Source organism: Pan troglodytes, chromosome 19 (assembly GCF_028858775.2).
Source record: "Pan troglodytes isolate AG18354 chromosome 19, NHGRI_mPanTro3-v2.0_pri, whole genome shotgun sequence".
Taxonomy (NCBI): Eukaryota; Metazoa; Chordata; class Mammalia; order Primates; family Hominidae; genus Pan; species Pan troglodytes.
The window spans coordinates 11,285,596-11,299,541 of record NC_072417.2 but is presented as its reverse complement, the minus strand read 5'-3'; the positions used below and the strand labels follow the sequence as shown (position 1 = coordinate 11,299,541).

The following is a 13,946-nucleotide window of genomic DNA, read 5'->3' as shown; positions in this document are numbered from 1 at the left end:
AGAGAAGGGGTTTCACCATGTTAGCCAGGATGGTCTTGATCTCCTGACCTCGTGATCCACCCGCCTCAGCCTCCCAAAGTGCTGGGATTACAGGTGTGAGCCACCGCACCCGGCCACGTCCAGCTAATTTTTTGTATTTTTAGTAGAGACGGGGTTTCACCGTGTTGGCCAGGATGGTCTCGATCTCCTGACCTCATGATCCACCCACCTCGGCCTCCCAAAGTGCTGGGATTACAGATGTGAGCCACCACGCCCAGCTAATTTTTGTATTTTAAGTAGAGACGGGGTTTCACCATGTTGCCCAGGCTGGTCTTGAACTCCTGACCTCACGTGATCCTCCCATCTCGGCCTCCCAAAGCGCTGGGATCACAGGTGTGAGCCACTGCGCCCGGCCCTGACATTGCATTTAATTATGTGGCTTTTTGGGCTTGGCGGGGAAGTTCGAGAGCACCTAGTCAGCTGCCCATATGGCGTTCACCCCGACGGCAGTGAGCGAACAGAGGAGGCTTCACCCCGACGGCGAACAGAGGCCGCCCACGCTCGGCTTCCAGCCCTGGGCTTTGCATTGACATTTTGTCAGCTTTATTCCTCTTAGACCCTGGACCTCTGACCGTGTGCACAGCCAACCTCAAGAATCTGACAGTAGACTGAAGCGTGTTTTACGTGGCACCGAGAGCCGAGGGTTGGGGCTGGCCCTGGGCATTGCTTCCCTGGTGCTTTGTGGGCTGAACGTAACGACGACTGTGATATTTCAAGTGCAGGGACCTGGTGAAGGGCTGAGGGACCTGGTGAAGGGCTGAGGGGGCAGATGTTAACTCCGTGGCCTTCTGTCAGAAAACCCGTCTCTTCTCCCTTAAGGGGAAGGGGCCGTGGAGAGCGGCTGCTGTTGCCTGCTGCCAGGGTGGCAAGGCTCTCGTGAAAACCTTCCCTTCCTTCCTTAACCACCTGATGGTCTGATTGTGTTCTGAAGATGTGGAATCCATCTTCATCTTTGTGATTTTTAGAGACGTGGAAGGGTAGTACTCTCCAGGATGAGTGTGGTCCTCCATCAGCCTCCGCCTCTGAGTCCCCTATGCTGTTGCAGACTATGGGGGCCAGTGGGGTCATCAGCCTCTGCCTCCAAGTCCCCCACACTGTCGCAGACCCCGGGGGGCAGTGGGACCATCACCTCCCTCCTCGGAGCCCCCCGCACTGTCACAGACCCCGGGGGGCAGTGGGATTGTAGTTAACGTGCCCCTTTGCCCAGCAGCCCTGCTTGGCATCCATTATTCTTTTCTGTGTGCTTGAATGCTTGCCTGTTCATCCAGCCTCCAGACCTAAGGGGCTCAAAAGAACTCTGCAATGAATCTGGTTTGGACTTAACCACCTTCTTTTGCTTTTCTTCATACAGCTCAAACTTTGGAACAAATACCGAATTTCCAACATTCCATCACTAATATTCCTCGACGCCACCACTGGGAAGGTTGTGTGCAGGAACGGGCTGCTGGTGATCCGAGATGACCCAGAAGGTAAAACCTCAGCACGTGCATATGGTCCTCTTATTACCCAGCCCTCCCTCCTCCATGCCCCTACGCTAATCTCCGTCCCACCGGTAGAGAGAGTACTGGTGAAATAGATACACGTGGGTTTACGTGGTAGAGAATGTCGTCTTGCTGAAATCATAGTATTCCCTAGGACATGGTTTTAAGATTTTCACAGGGATCAGAATGTCCCTCCTAGGGGCTTTAATTCATGGGCCAAAAGAGATGGACTCTGCCGTAAGAAGCTCCGCTTGGAGGGCCGCGGAGGCTGTGGGAAAGCGGAGAGCTCAGGCCCCGGCCTCTAGTGCCGCATCCGTGGCGGCTGCCCCCTTCACAGTTAGAGGCAGGCTGAGTGGGGTTTTTCCTCTTCAAAACATTACATAGCGAAGTCCCAGCCCCCGTGTCACTCTCCTGGCCTTGGCGGTGAGTGCACCTCGTTGCTTGGAGCTGTCACTCCCTGCGGGCCTTGGTCTTGCTGGCTACGCGTGGGCCGTGCTCCTCCAGTCGCCCCGCTCAGGGCCGTCCGCGTGGCGTCTTTCCCTCTGGCAGTGAGAACAGGGCTGTGAGATCTCCTCCCCTCACTTAATCCGTCCAGTGAGAAGATTCAACCCCGCTCACACATTTTCCCAGTAAAAATGCCACCTACTTCAAAGAATTGTCCTCAGTAAAAACCACGGCATGGTGGAACCAAGCGTGAAGCTTTTCCTTTTTTTTTTTTTTTTTCTCTTGAGACACTATCTCCCTCTGTCGCCCAGGCCGAGTGCTGTGGCATGATCACGGTTCACTGCAGCCTCGACCTCCTGAGCTCAACTCATCCTCCCGTGTAGCTGGCACTACACGTGAGCACCGCCACACCCAGCTAATTTTTTGTTATTTGTAGAGACGGGGTCTCCCTAGGCTTGCCCAGGCTGGTCTCAAAACTTTTGAGCTCAAGCAATCCGCCCACCTCGGCCTCCCAAAGTGCTGGGATCGTGGGGCTGAGCCGCAGTGCCTGGTCCCCGTGTGGATCCCGAGCCCGACCTCCAGAGCATTGTGGATCCCTCTTGTTTCTGGGGAGGCCCGACCACCTGCATTTTCAACCAGCCTGTGCTCCTCCTTCCCAGCCCCCAGGCGACTTTGAGGCAGCAGGTCCATGGACCACCCTGTGAGAAAACATGGTTCAGTTGAGCGGGAAGCGTATTCTCAACTCCCCCTACCTGGAGCTTAGGTGTCATCAGAACATGGACCATCTGGGCTGGGTGGGTTTTACTTTTTTCTTTTATTAGACTTAAATTCTCACTTGGCTCCCTGAGCCCGTCAAGAGCAATAGAATCAGAATCTCCGGGCGTGGGGCCCAGGAGCGTGGTATTTTAAACTCCCCAGCTGATTCCAAGTACAGTCAGAGCTGACAGCCGCTGGGATGTGACGGCTGGGAGGTGAATCCACAATCCTGGGTATCGGGCTGATTCCCGAGGCCCCGAGGCGATGATTCCCAAACCGAGTCCCTCGTCAGAGTTACCTGGGGAGCCTATTTCATTTTGCACGTACATCTTTGCGTTGCCCCTGGGTCTCCAGCCTCAGGAAGTGGCCTGGGCATTCGTACTTTTCAAAAGCCCCTGGAAGGGCCAGGTGCGGTGGCTCACGCCTGTAATTCCAGCACTTTGGGAGGCTGAGGCAGGCAGATCACAAGGTCAGGAGATCGAGACCATCCTGGCTAACACGGTGAAACCCCATGTCTACTAAAAATAAATAGAAAAAAAACATTAGCCGGGCGTGGTGGTGGGCACCTGTAGTCCCAGCTACTTGGGAGGCTGAGGCTGGGGAATGGCGTGAACCCGGGAGGCGGAGCTTGCAGTGAGCTGAGATTGCGCCACTGCACTCCAGCCTGGGCGACAGAGCAAGACTCCGCCTCAAAAAAAAAAAAAAAAGTCCCCGGAAGACAGACCTTGTGACCCATCCAGGTTTGGGAACCGTTGCCAGGAGGGCAGGGAATGGCTCTAGTTTGATTCCTGTGTTAGCTGCAGACGCTGTGGGTGTGTTGACAAGTATTGTTTGATGATTATATTGTCACGCCTGCCGCTCTGAGGTCTCCTGGGTCCCAGGTCATAAAGAAGAGTCTTAACCGCTCTGAGGTCTCCTGGGTCCCAGGTCATCAAGAAGGGTCTAAACCCTCTTTTACCATCTGTTTTCTGTTTCAGGTCTGGAGTTCCCCTGGGGACCGAAACCCTTCAGGGAAGTCATTGCAGGGCCCTTGCTTAGAAACAATGGGCAGTCTCTGGAGAGCAGCAGCCTGGAGGGGTCTCACGTGGGCGTCTATTTCTCCGCACATTGGGTGAGTGTTTGGACCCCCTTTGGCTCAGACAGAAGGAAGCAGTGATGTTCCCAGCAGGCCCAGCTGTGGTTGGCTTCTGGGGGTGAGACACCCAGGCAGGAATTTCCCGGCCTTCTGGCCTTCTCCTGTGCCTGAGGCCTGGTTGAATAGTGCTTATGATTATGAATGAAAAAAGCAGCAAGAAATGACTTCTTTGACTCATCTGTAACGATAGCCCTCTTTTTTTTTTTTCTGAGCCAGAGTCTCGCTCTTTCACCCAGGCTGGAGTGCAGTGGCGCGATCTCAGTTCACTGCAACCTCTGCCTCCTGGGTTCAAGTGATTCTCCTGCCTCAGCCTCCCGAGTAGCTGGGATTACAGGTGCATGCCACCACGCCTGACTAATTTTTGTATTTTTAATAGAGACAGGGTTTTGCCATGTTGGCCAGGCTGGTCTCGAACTCCTGACCTCAGGTGATCTGCCCGCCTCGGCCTCCCAAAGTGCTGGGATTACAAGCATGAACCATCGTGCCTGGCCCTTTTTTTTTTTTTTTTGAGACAGAGTCTTGCTCTGTCGCCTAGGCTGGAGTGCAGTGGCACAATCTCAACTCACCGCACCCTCTGTCTCCCGGGTTCAAGTGATTCTTCGGCCTCAGCTTTTGAAGTAGCTGGGGCTCCAGGCGCACACTACCAAACCCGGCTAATTTTTGTATTTTTAGTAGAGATGGGGTTTCTCCATGTTGGTCAGGCTGGTCTTGAACTCCTGAGCTCAGGTGATGCACCCACCTTGGCCTCCCAAAGTGCTGGGGTGACAGGCGTGAGCCACTGCGCCCAGCCTGGATATTTCTCTTAATCCATGTGGATGAGTTCATGCTACCTGCTCACACACTGCATAGGGTCAATGCGGGTGCTTGTGCCAGATGCCCACCATTAAGAGAGGCAAGTTTATTTTTGCCTCATGCAGGAGGCTAGGTCTTGCTGTGTTGCCCAGGCTGGCCTCAAACTCCTGGGCTCAAGCGATCTTCCGGCCTCAGCCTCCCAGGTAGCCACCATACCCATCTCATTTCCACCCCTTTCATGAACGGGATTTTGCTGTCCCAGTCCTGCTTGAGTCCTGCTAACCCGGCCTTGGATGGTGAGTGGCTGGGAGGTGGAGAAGCAGCGTGACGCAGCGGGTCTTGCTGTCCTGTCTTTCAGTGTCCGCCCTGCCGAAGCCTCACCCGGGTCCTGGTGGAATCCTACCGGAAGATCAAGGAGGCAGGCCAGAACTTCGAGATCATCTTCGTTAGTGCAGACAGGTCAGTCGTGCCGTGAAGTGCTGGGCCCCTTTTCTGTAGGTAGCTGACATCCATTTTTTTTCTTTTCTTTTTTTTCTGAGACAGAGTCTTGCTCTTGTCTCCCAGGCTGGAGTGCAGTGGTGTGATCTCAGCTCACTGCAACCTCCACCTCCTGGGTTCAAGCGATTCTCCTGCCTTAGCCTCCTGAGTAGCTGGAATTACAGGTGCCTGCCACCATGCCCGGCTAATTTTTGTATTTTTAGTGGAGATTGGGTTTCACCATGTTGGCCAGGCTGGTCTCAAACTCCTGACCTCATGAGGCGCCCACCTTGGCCTTCCAGAGTGCTGGGATTACAGGTGTGAGCCACCGCACCCAGCCACATTTACTCCTTTAATCGTCTGAAGGGGAGCTGAGGAAAACCTCTTCTTGCTGTAAATACTGGGGGATGTCCCAATTCAGGCCTGGATTGTTTGAGATTAGGACGTATTTTCTGATTTGCTCAGCTTTTTAGATTGTGGTGAAGAGACAGGGAAGGGGGAGGAAGGGGGAGGATGGAAAAGAGCCAGAGACGAATGTAATCAGACACCTGTCTTGGATGGCTGTTTTTTGTTTTTTGGGTTTTTTTTGAGACGGAGTCTCGCTCTGTCGCCCAGGCTGGGGTGCAGTGGTGCGATCTTGACTCACTGCAAGCTCCGCCTCCCGGGTTCACGCCATTCTCCTGCCTCAGCCTCTCGAATAGCTGGGACTACAGGTGCCCACCAGCATGCCTGGCTAATTTTTTGTATTAGCCATGGGGTTTCACCATGTTAGCCAGGATGGTCTCGATCTCCTGACCCCGTGATCCTCCTGCCTTGGCCTCCCAAAATGCTGGGATTACAGGCATGAGCCACCGCGCCTGGCCGGATGGCTGTTATCTCAGCTCTGGCCCTTTGCTGTGTCTGGTGCTATTTGAATGTACACGGATACACACAGATAAGGAATCACAAAACAGGCATTCTTCCCGGAGTCAGTCAGCTCCTCTGAGCCTCAGTTTCCTCTGCTTCTTGCCCTCTCTAAGGCCTCACTTATCAGTGAATTTCCTTCACCTCAAAACTCCCGCCCCAGTTTAGACTGAGTCACCAGTGGCCTCTGCCGCTTATGTTCCTGTTCCCAAAAGGATCCGAGATGCCGGCACACGCAGGGCACTTTGTACATTGTTGTATCTGCGGTGTCCCCACCATCCTGGGCTTGGCTTATTGGCCCGCAGTCCTGCTCTGCCATGCCACAGTTCCCGTCTCTGCCGTGCCACAGCTCCCGTCTCTGCCGTGCCACAGCTCCCGTCTCTGCCATGCCACAGCTCCCTGTCTCTGCCGTGCCACAGCTCCCCGTCTCTGCCGTGCCACAGCTCCCGTCTCTGCCATGCCACAGCTCCCGTCTAAGTGTGAAGCCGTGCCAGGTGCAGCAGTCAGTTTTTTTTTTTTTTTTTTAGGTGGAGTCTCACTCTGTTGCCCAGGCTGGAGTGCAGTGGTGCGATCTTAGCTCATTGCAACCTCCACCTTCTGGGTTCAAGTGATCCTCCCACCTCAGCCTCCTGAGTAGCTGGGACTACAGGCGCCGGCCACCACACCCGGCTAATTTTTATATTTTTAGTAGAGATGCGGTTTTGCCATGTTGCCCAGGCTGGTCTGGAACTCTAGGGCTTAAGTAATCCGCCCACCTTGGCCTCTCAAAGTGATGGGATTACAGGTGTGAGCCACCATGTCTGGCCACAATCACTTTTTTTTTTTTTTTTTGAGATGGAGTCTCGCTCTGTTGCCCGGGCTGGAGTGCAGTGGCACGATCTCGGCTCACTGCAAGCTCCGCCTCCTGGGTTCACGTCATTCTCCTGCCTCAGCCTCCCAAGTAGCTGGGACTACAGGCCCAGCTAATTTTTTTGTATTTTTAGTAGAGATGGGGTTTCACCGTGTTAGCCAGGATGGTCTCGATCTCCTGACCTCGTGATTCACCCGCCTCGGCCTCCCAAAGTGCTGGGATTACAGGGGTGAGCCACCGCACCCGGCCACAGTCACTTTTTTAAAGTTTTAAGCATCAACTTTATTGAGGCGTAATGTATATATTGTAAAATGCATGCATTTAAGGTACACAGTTCAGCTGACTGATGTACGTACCACGTAACCACCATCATCACAGACAAGGCACGGAACAAAGGTACACAGTTCAGCTGACTAATGTACGTACCACGTAACCACCATCATCACAGATAAGACACGGAACATTTTCATCACTCCGTAGGTTCCTTGGGTCGGTCTCCGCCCATAAACCCAGCCCTGGGATCCCCTGATCCGCTTCTGCCGCTTGAGTAGATGTGCCTTTCCTAGGGTTTTTTACATGTGGAATCATAGGTATATGGTTGGTTTAAATTTGAGGTCCCATATGAGTCACTGTTCCGTGCACAAATTAGAACTCCCGCGGGTATGCAGTGGCTGTGCACATCTGAGCTCTGAGGCAAGAAAGACCTGTGTGTGCTGAGAAATGGAAAGTTGGACCTGAGTTACGTTGCCCGGATGGGAGCTGCTGAAGTGGGCTGGCGTCTTAGCCGGCACCCACCTGCTGTGTGGAGGCATTTGCTTCTTGGTGGACACCAGCCGGGGTAGAATAACACGCTCCCACAGCCTGTTGCCTAAGGAGCACAGTGGTTAGAAACCCCGGCTTCTGCAGAATCCCTGGGCAGAACTCAGCAGAGGTGGGAGGATTCAGCGTTGGTGCAGTGGGGGATACCCCGGGTTCTGCAGCATCCCTGGGCAGAACTCGGCAGAGGTGGGAGGATTCAGCGTTGGTGCAGTGGGGATACCCCGGCTTCTGCAGAATCCCTGCGCAGAACTCAGCAGAGGTGGGAGGATTCAGCGTTGGTGCAGTGGGGATACCCCGGCTTCTGCAGCATCCCTGCGCAGAACTCGGCAGAGGTGGGAGGATTCAGCGTTGGTGCAGTGGGGTTACCCCGGCTTCTGCAGCATCCCTGGGCAGAACTCGGCAGAGGTGGGAGGATTCAGCGTTGGTGCAGTGGGGATACCCCGGCTTCTGCAGCATCCCTGTGCGGAACTCGGCAGAGGTGGGAGGATTCAGCGTTGGTGCAGTGGGGATACTGAGCCTTGCCTGCCACGTGTGTCTCTTTGTAGGTCGGAGGAGTCCTTCAAACAGTACTTCAGTGAGATGCCCTGGCTCGCCGTCCCCTACACTGACGAGGCCCGGCGGTCACGCCTCAACCGGCTGTACGGAATCCAAGGTAGGCGCTCCAGGCCCCGGCTCCGTGCGGCTCCTGGAAACCTGCTCACCTGAGCTCACCGTGTCTTTGGCTTTCCTTTAAGAAGAAGAGCATCATTATTTCCATGAATATTCATGTGCCTTTCATGTTTCTCAGCAGTGTAGAATTTTCATGGTGTGAATTCTAAGCCATTTTTAAAAAATAAGTATTGTCAGGCCGGGCATGGCAGCTCACAATGTAACCCCAGCACTTTGGGAGGCTGAGGCAGGTGGATCACCTGAGGTCAGGAGTTCGAGACCAGTTTGGACAACACGGTGAAACCCGGTCTCTACTAAAAATACAAAAATTAGCTGGGCGTGGTGGCGGGTGCCTGTAGTACCAGCTACTCAGGAGGCTGAGGCAGGGGAATTGCTTGAACCCAGGAGGCAGAGGTTGCAGTGAGCCGAGATCGTGCTATTGCACTCCAACCTGGGCAACAGAGGGAGACTCTGTCTCAAAAAATACTAATACTAAATATTGTCTTAGTAAGACAGCTACTTCTGACTGTCCAGCATGGTGCATTTCTTTTTTTTTTTTTTTTTTTTTTGAGACGGAGTCTTGCTCTGTTGCCCAGGCTGGAGTGCAGTGGTGCGATCTCAGCTCACTGCAAGCTCCGCCTCCCGGGTTCACGCCATTCTCCTGCCTCAGCCTCCCGAGTAGCTGGGACTACAGGCGCCCACCACACGCCCGGCTAAATTTTTTGTATTTTTAGTAGAGATGGGGTTTCACCATGTTGGCCAGGATGGTCTCGATCTCTTGACCTCGTGATCTGCCCACCTTGACCTCCCAAAGTGCTGGGATTACAGGCGTGAGCCACTGCACCTGGCCCATGGTGGATTCTAATATGGTTGGGACACGGAGCACAGCCTCCCAAATGACTTGGCCAGAATCTTATCCCAAAGGTTTACTGTGAAAGAGACTTGAGAGTGATCTCCAGTTTCATCACTCAGAGTCTTTGGGCCTCAGTTTCCTTGTCTGCAAAGTGGGGTGGTAAAGCTTTGCCACAGAGAATTGTTGGGAGCATGAATAAGTAAAGTATGTAAAGAGGCGTGATAGTGAGGGCTGAGTGGGTATCACCTTCTCGGTGAGAAAATCAATTTCCTGAGAGTGTTGTAAACTAGGACTTAGAGTACTAATCATGGTGTTTTTCAGAAATTATATATCTATTTTTAAGTCAGGGTCTCACTGTGTCGCCCAGGCTGGAGTGCAGTGGCGTGATCTCGGCTCACCACAACCTCTGCCTCCCAGGCTCAAGCCATCCTCTCACCTCAGCCTCCCGAGTAGCTGGGACTACAGGTGCACACCACCACGCCCTGCTCATTTTTTTGTATTTTTAGTAGAGATGAAGTTTTGCCATGTTGCCCAGGCTGGTCTCGAACTCATGGGCTCAAGTGATCCACCCGCCTCGGCCTCCCAAAGTGCTGGGATGACAGGCGTGAGCCACTGCACCCAGCCGGAAATAATGATTGTTAATGAGACTGAATGTATTTTTATTCTTTATCGTGTGAATACCTCCTTCCCAGCCTTCACCCAGCCAGGTTTTTCTCTTCACAAAGCAGGTAACTGGGCAGTCTGAGTTAAACGCGTTCTCTTTGTATCATTAGTGGCAGATGCTGGTCAGCTGTAAACAGATACAGCTAATAATTGAGTTCTCAGTGCTCCTAGGGTTACAGAGAGTGAAAAAAAAGACAAATCCAGATTTACCCAGAAGTTCTGTGCCTGACGGGCATCTCATCAGGCTCTTTTATTTATTTATTTATTTTTTCTGAATCGGAGTCTTGCTCTGTCGCTCAGGCTGGAGTGCAGTGGCGCGATCTTGGCTCACTGCCAGCTCCACCTCCCGGGTTCATAACATTCTCCTGCCTCAGCCTCCCGAGTAGCTGGGACCACAGGCGCCTGCCACCACACCCGGCTAATTTTTTGTATTTTTAATGAGATGGGGTTTCACCGTGTTAGCCAGGATGGTCTCAATCTCCTGACCTCGTGATCCGCCCACCTCGGCCTCCCAAAGTGCTGGGATTACAGGCGTGAGCCACCACGTCTGGCCTCATTAGGCTCTTTGACCTTTTTTCTTCACCATTTAGAATACATATATGGGTTTGTTTGGAGCAGAAGTTTTAAAAAATAATATTTAATTTTAGATTGGTGCTTCTCAATCCCAAGTACATATGAGAATCACCTGGAGATCTGAAAATGGAGATTTGGATTTGGTGGGGCTAAGCGGGAGCTGAGAGACTGTTTCTGAGCAGCCTCCAGGCAGTGCTGATGTTGCCGGCCCATGGACCACACTTGGAGTATTAATAGTCTAGATCCATTTGTTAATCCTAGGGGAATTTGGGGTGTGTCGGGGGGTGCTGCTGCCTCCTGTTAACAGCATAAATGAAAGCGTTTGCTTTCCAAACAGAAGTTGAGGGACATGATGTTGCCTAGTGGACCAGAAGGAAAGGCCCCAAGTTGGAGATGCCAAGGAGGTCAGCGCTTACTCGTGCCTGGCCCTCTGCAGAGACACTTAAGGTGCCCGTGCCTCGGGGTAGGAGCTGTGTTTGTTGAGATAAGTTTCGGGATGCCCCTACGCCAGTGGTCCTGAATAGCTGGCTGAATTACCACTGTGTGGGGGTCAGGAGGGCTTCCCATCTCTTAATTCATTTATTCATTCATTGCTGAGTGAATGTCTTTACTGAGGGCTGACTGGATGCCATTGCATTCTGCCTGGGATTGGAGTCACAGTCTTGAATAAAACAGATACAGGTCCCGCCCTTTGCAGAGCGTATAGGTCTAGAGTGGAGACTCACCCTAATCATACAGATGGATGTCAGTTGAACTGTGAGTGCTTTGAATGCGAAGCCGCCAGTGCTGGGGTAGGGAGATTTGGCCTCGTTGGGGAGACCAGAGAAGACCAAGGATGCCCCAGTGGATCTGGAAACCAAGTAGGAACGGACCAAGCAGATGGTGGAGGGAAGGTCCCGGCGGACAGAACCGCACGTGCAGAGGCCCGGCCGACACGTTTTCTTGCAACGTCACAGGATGGACCTGGCCTGGTCCTCACAGGGCACTCTCCTTCCTCAGAGACCATGACAGGGACAGTGAAGGTCTGGGGGGCTGTAAGCATTTTGCACTTTAAAAAAATACGTGGGTTGTACTTTGTCCTTCTAATCCATGGGACTCAGGTCTTCGTCCCCAGAACGACTCTGTGTTACTTAAAAGCGATGTGACTGCCTGATTGTAACTGGAGAGTGGGAAGGGGTTTCGGCCTCAGCTTCCAGTTGCAACCAGAGGCCCTTGGAGGGGCTACAGGTGAGATGCTAGTCAGCTACGTAGGGCCCAGGTCTCTCCCAAGCGTTACCGAGCGCCGTGTCCTGCCCCTCCTGATGGCTGTGGATTTTCCATCCTTTCTCAGTACAGAGATATCCTGGGTTTCTTCTAATCCCTGTTCCCCTTATACACCAGGAGGTGATGGTCTCTGATGTGTGTCTTCCTCCGACTCCTCTAACAAAGGCCCGCCGGTCACATTCAGGCCCCTCTTATCCTCCCTACTGGCCTCTGTGTGCGCGCGTGTGTGTGCACAGGTGTGTACAAAGTGTGACTCTGTTTGACGTGGCTGGGTCTTGGAGCACCCCTCACACATGATCCGGAGGCACGTTAAAGGTTCAGGCCAAGAAGAACGTTTTTATCTTGAATAAAACAGATACAGGCCCTGCGCTTTGCAGAGCTTAGAGATCTAGAGTGGACACTCGCCCTCATCGTACGGATGGATGTCAGCTGAACTGTGGGTGCCTCATCGCCTTCAAAACCTACAGAGCTTAGGGATCTAGAGTGGACACTCGCCCTCATCGTACAGATGGATGTCAGCTGAACTGTGAGTGCCTCGTCGTCTTCAAAACCTACCGGGTGGCAGGCTTTTGTTTTTATCTTTTGTATACTTTGAATTTCATTATGAACCACAATTATTTTCTTTGCTTTAGCATCTAGAAGACTCAGCTGAATTTGTAACTACTGGCTAGGCATGGTGGCTCACGCCTGTAATCCCTGGACTTTGGGAGGCCGAGGTGGGTGGATCACCTGAGGTCAGGAGTTCGAGATCAGCCTGGCCAACATGGCGAAACCCCATCTCTACTAAAAATACAAAAATTAGCCAGGCGTGGTGGTGGTCACCTATAATCCCAGCTACTCGGGAGGCTGAGGCAGGAGAATCGCTTGAATCTGGGAGGCGGAGGTTGTAGTGAGCCGAGATCGCACCACTGCACTCCAGCCTGGGTGACAAGAGTGAAATTCCTCCCTAAGTGCTGGGATTACAGGCGTGAGCCACTGCGCCCGGCCGGATTCAATGTATTGAGTGCGTGCTGACCATCCCATACTCTCCGTACTGAGCTCCACGGGAAGTCACTAGGAGAGGGGCCCAGTGCTGCCCTTGAGTGGACAGGATGAGATGGACAGTCGGGCATATCTGAGGAGCGGAGTGTGACGATGTCTTCACGAACACGACAGTGTTGGTCCGAGTGCGTGTCATTTCGTACGAGGGCCTGGAAGACGGACACTTGTCACTTAGAGTGGAGCTGCTGCCGTGCCCCCTCTGCTGCTCCGTTGGGTCAGGAGGCCTTTCCACATAGAGGCGTTTTCTTTCCCAGCACCTCATCATCCGTGGAGCAGAATCTTCCTCTCTGAGGTACGGAGTTCCTTCCTGGATGTGAGGGCCCGTGGGTGGCCGGTATTGCTGGTGGCCAACGCTCAGGCCAGGGGTTCACCTGAAACTAATAAGGTACCCTAGGACAGCCTTTTTTCTTTTTTTCTTTTCTTTTTTTTGAGACGGAGTCTCACTCTATCACCCAGGCTGGAGTGCAGTGGTGCAATCTCTGCGCACTACAACATCTGCCTTCTGGGTTCACACCGTTCTCCTGCCTCAGCCTCTGGAGTAGCTGGGACTACAGGCACCCACCACCACACCTGGCTAATTTTTTGTATTTTTAGTAGAGACGGGGTTTCACCATGTTGGCCAGGCTGGTCTCGAGCTCCTGACCTCATGTGATCTGCCCGCCTTGGCCTCCCAAAGTGCTGGGATTACAGGCATGAGTCACCGTGCCCGGCCCTTTTTTTTTTTTTTTAGACAGAGTCTTGCTCTGTTACCCAGAGGCTGGAGTACATTGGCACAATCTTGGCTCACTGCAACCTCTGCCTCCCGGGTTCAAGCGATCCTCCTGCCTCAGCCTCCTGAGTAGCTGGGATTACAGGCACCTGCCACCACGCCCAGCTAATTTTTGTATTTTCAGTAGAGACAGAGTTTCGCCATTTGACCAGGCTGGTCTCAAACTCCTGACCTGGTGATGTGCCCGCCTTGGCCTCCCAAAGTGCTGGGATTACAGGCGTGAGCCACCGTGCCCGGCCGGCCGTAGTCTCTTAAACAAAAAAAAAAATGCTGAAGTTAAATACCAAATATGCATGCACTTCTTGACACACAGAAACGTCAGTGGCATGAGTTTGATTCATATTTCTAAACTTAATTCCAGATCCTCCTAGGTTTGAAAGATGCTCAGGTATTAAGGAAATCATTATATCATTCCAGGGATATCATTTTGGAAGCGTCTT

At 52.9% G+C, this 13,946-nt stretch overlaps 1 protein-coding gene across 5 annotated transcripts in view; it reads left to right on the top strand.

Annotated features, from left to right (window-relative positions):
• Positions 1 to 13,946, top strand: part of NXN (nucleoredoxin) — a 180,423-nt gene that overhangs the window by 152,216 nt on the left and 14,261 nt on the right. For all 5 annotated transcript variants that reach the window (XM_016931115.4, XM_009431521.5, XM_016931117.4 and 2 more), the window contains exons 2-5: positions 1,391 to 1,508; positions 3,698 to 3,831; positions 5,006 to 5,106; positions 8,242 to 8,348. In XM_016931115.4, coding sequence (XP_016786604.1) covers positions 1,391 to 1,508; positions 3,698 to 3,831; positions 5,006 to 5,106; positions 8,242 to 8,348 — 460 coding nt within the window. The remainder of the gene's footprint in view (positions 1 to 1,390; positions 1,509 to 3,697; positions 3,832 to 5,005; positions 5,107 to 8,241; positions 8,349 to 13,946) is intronic.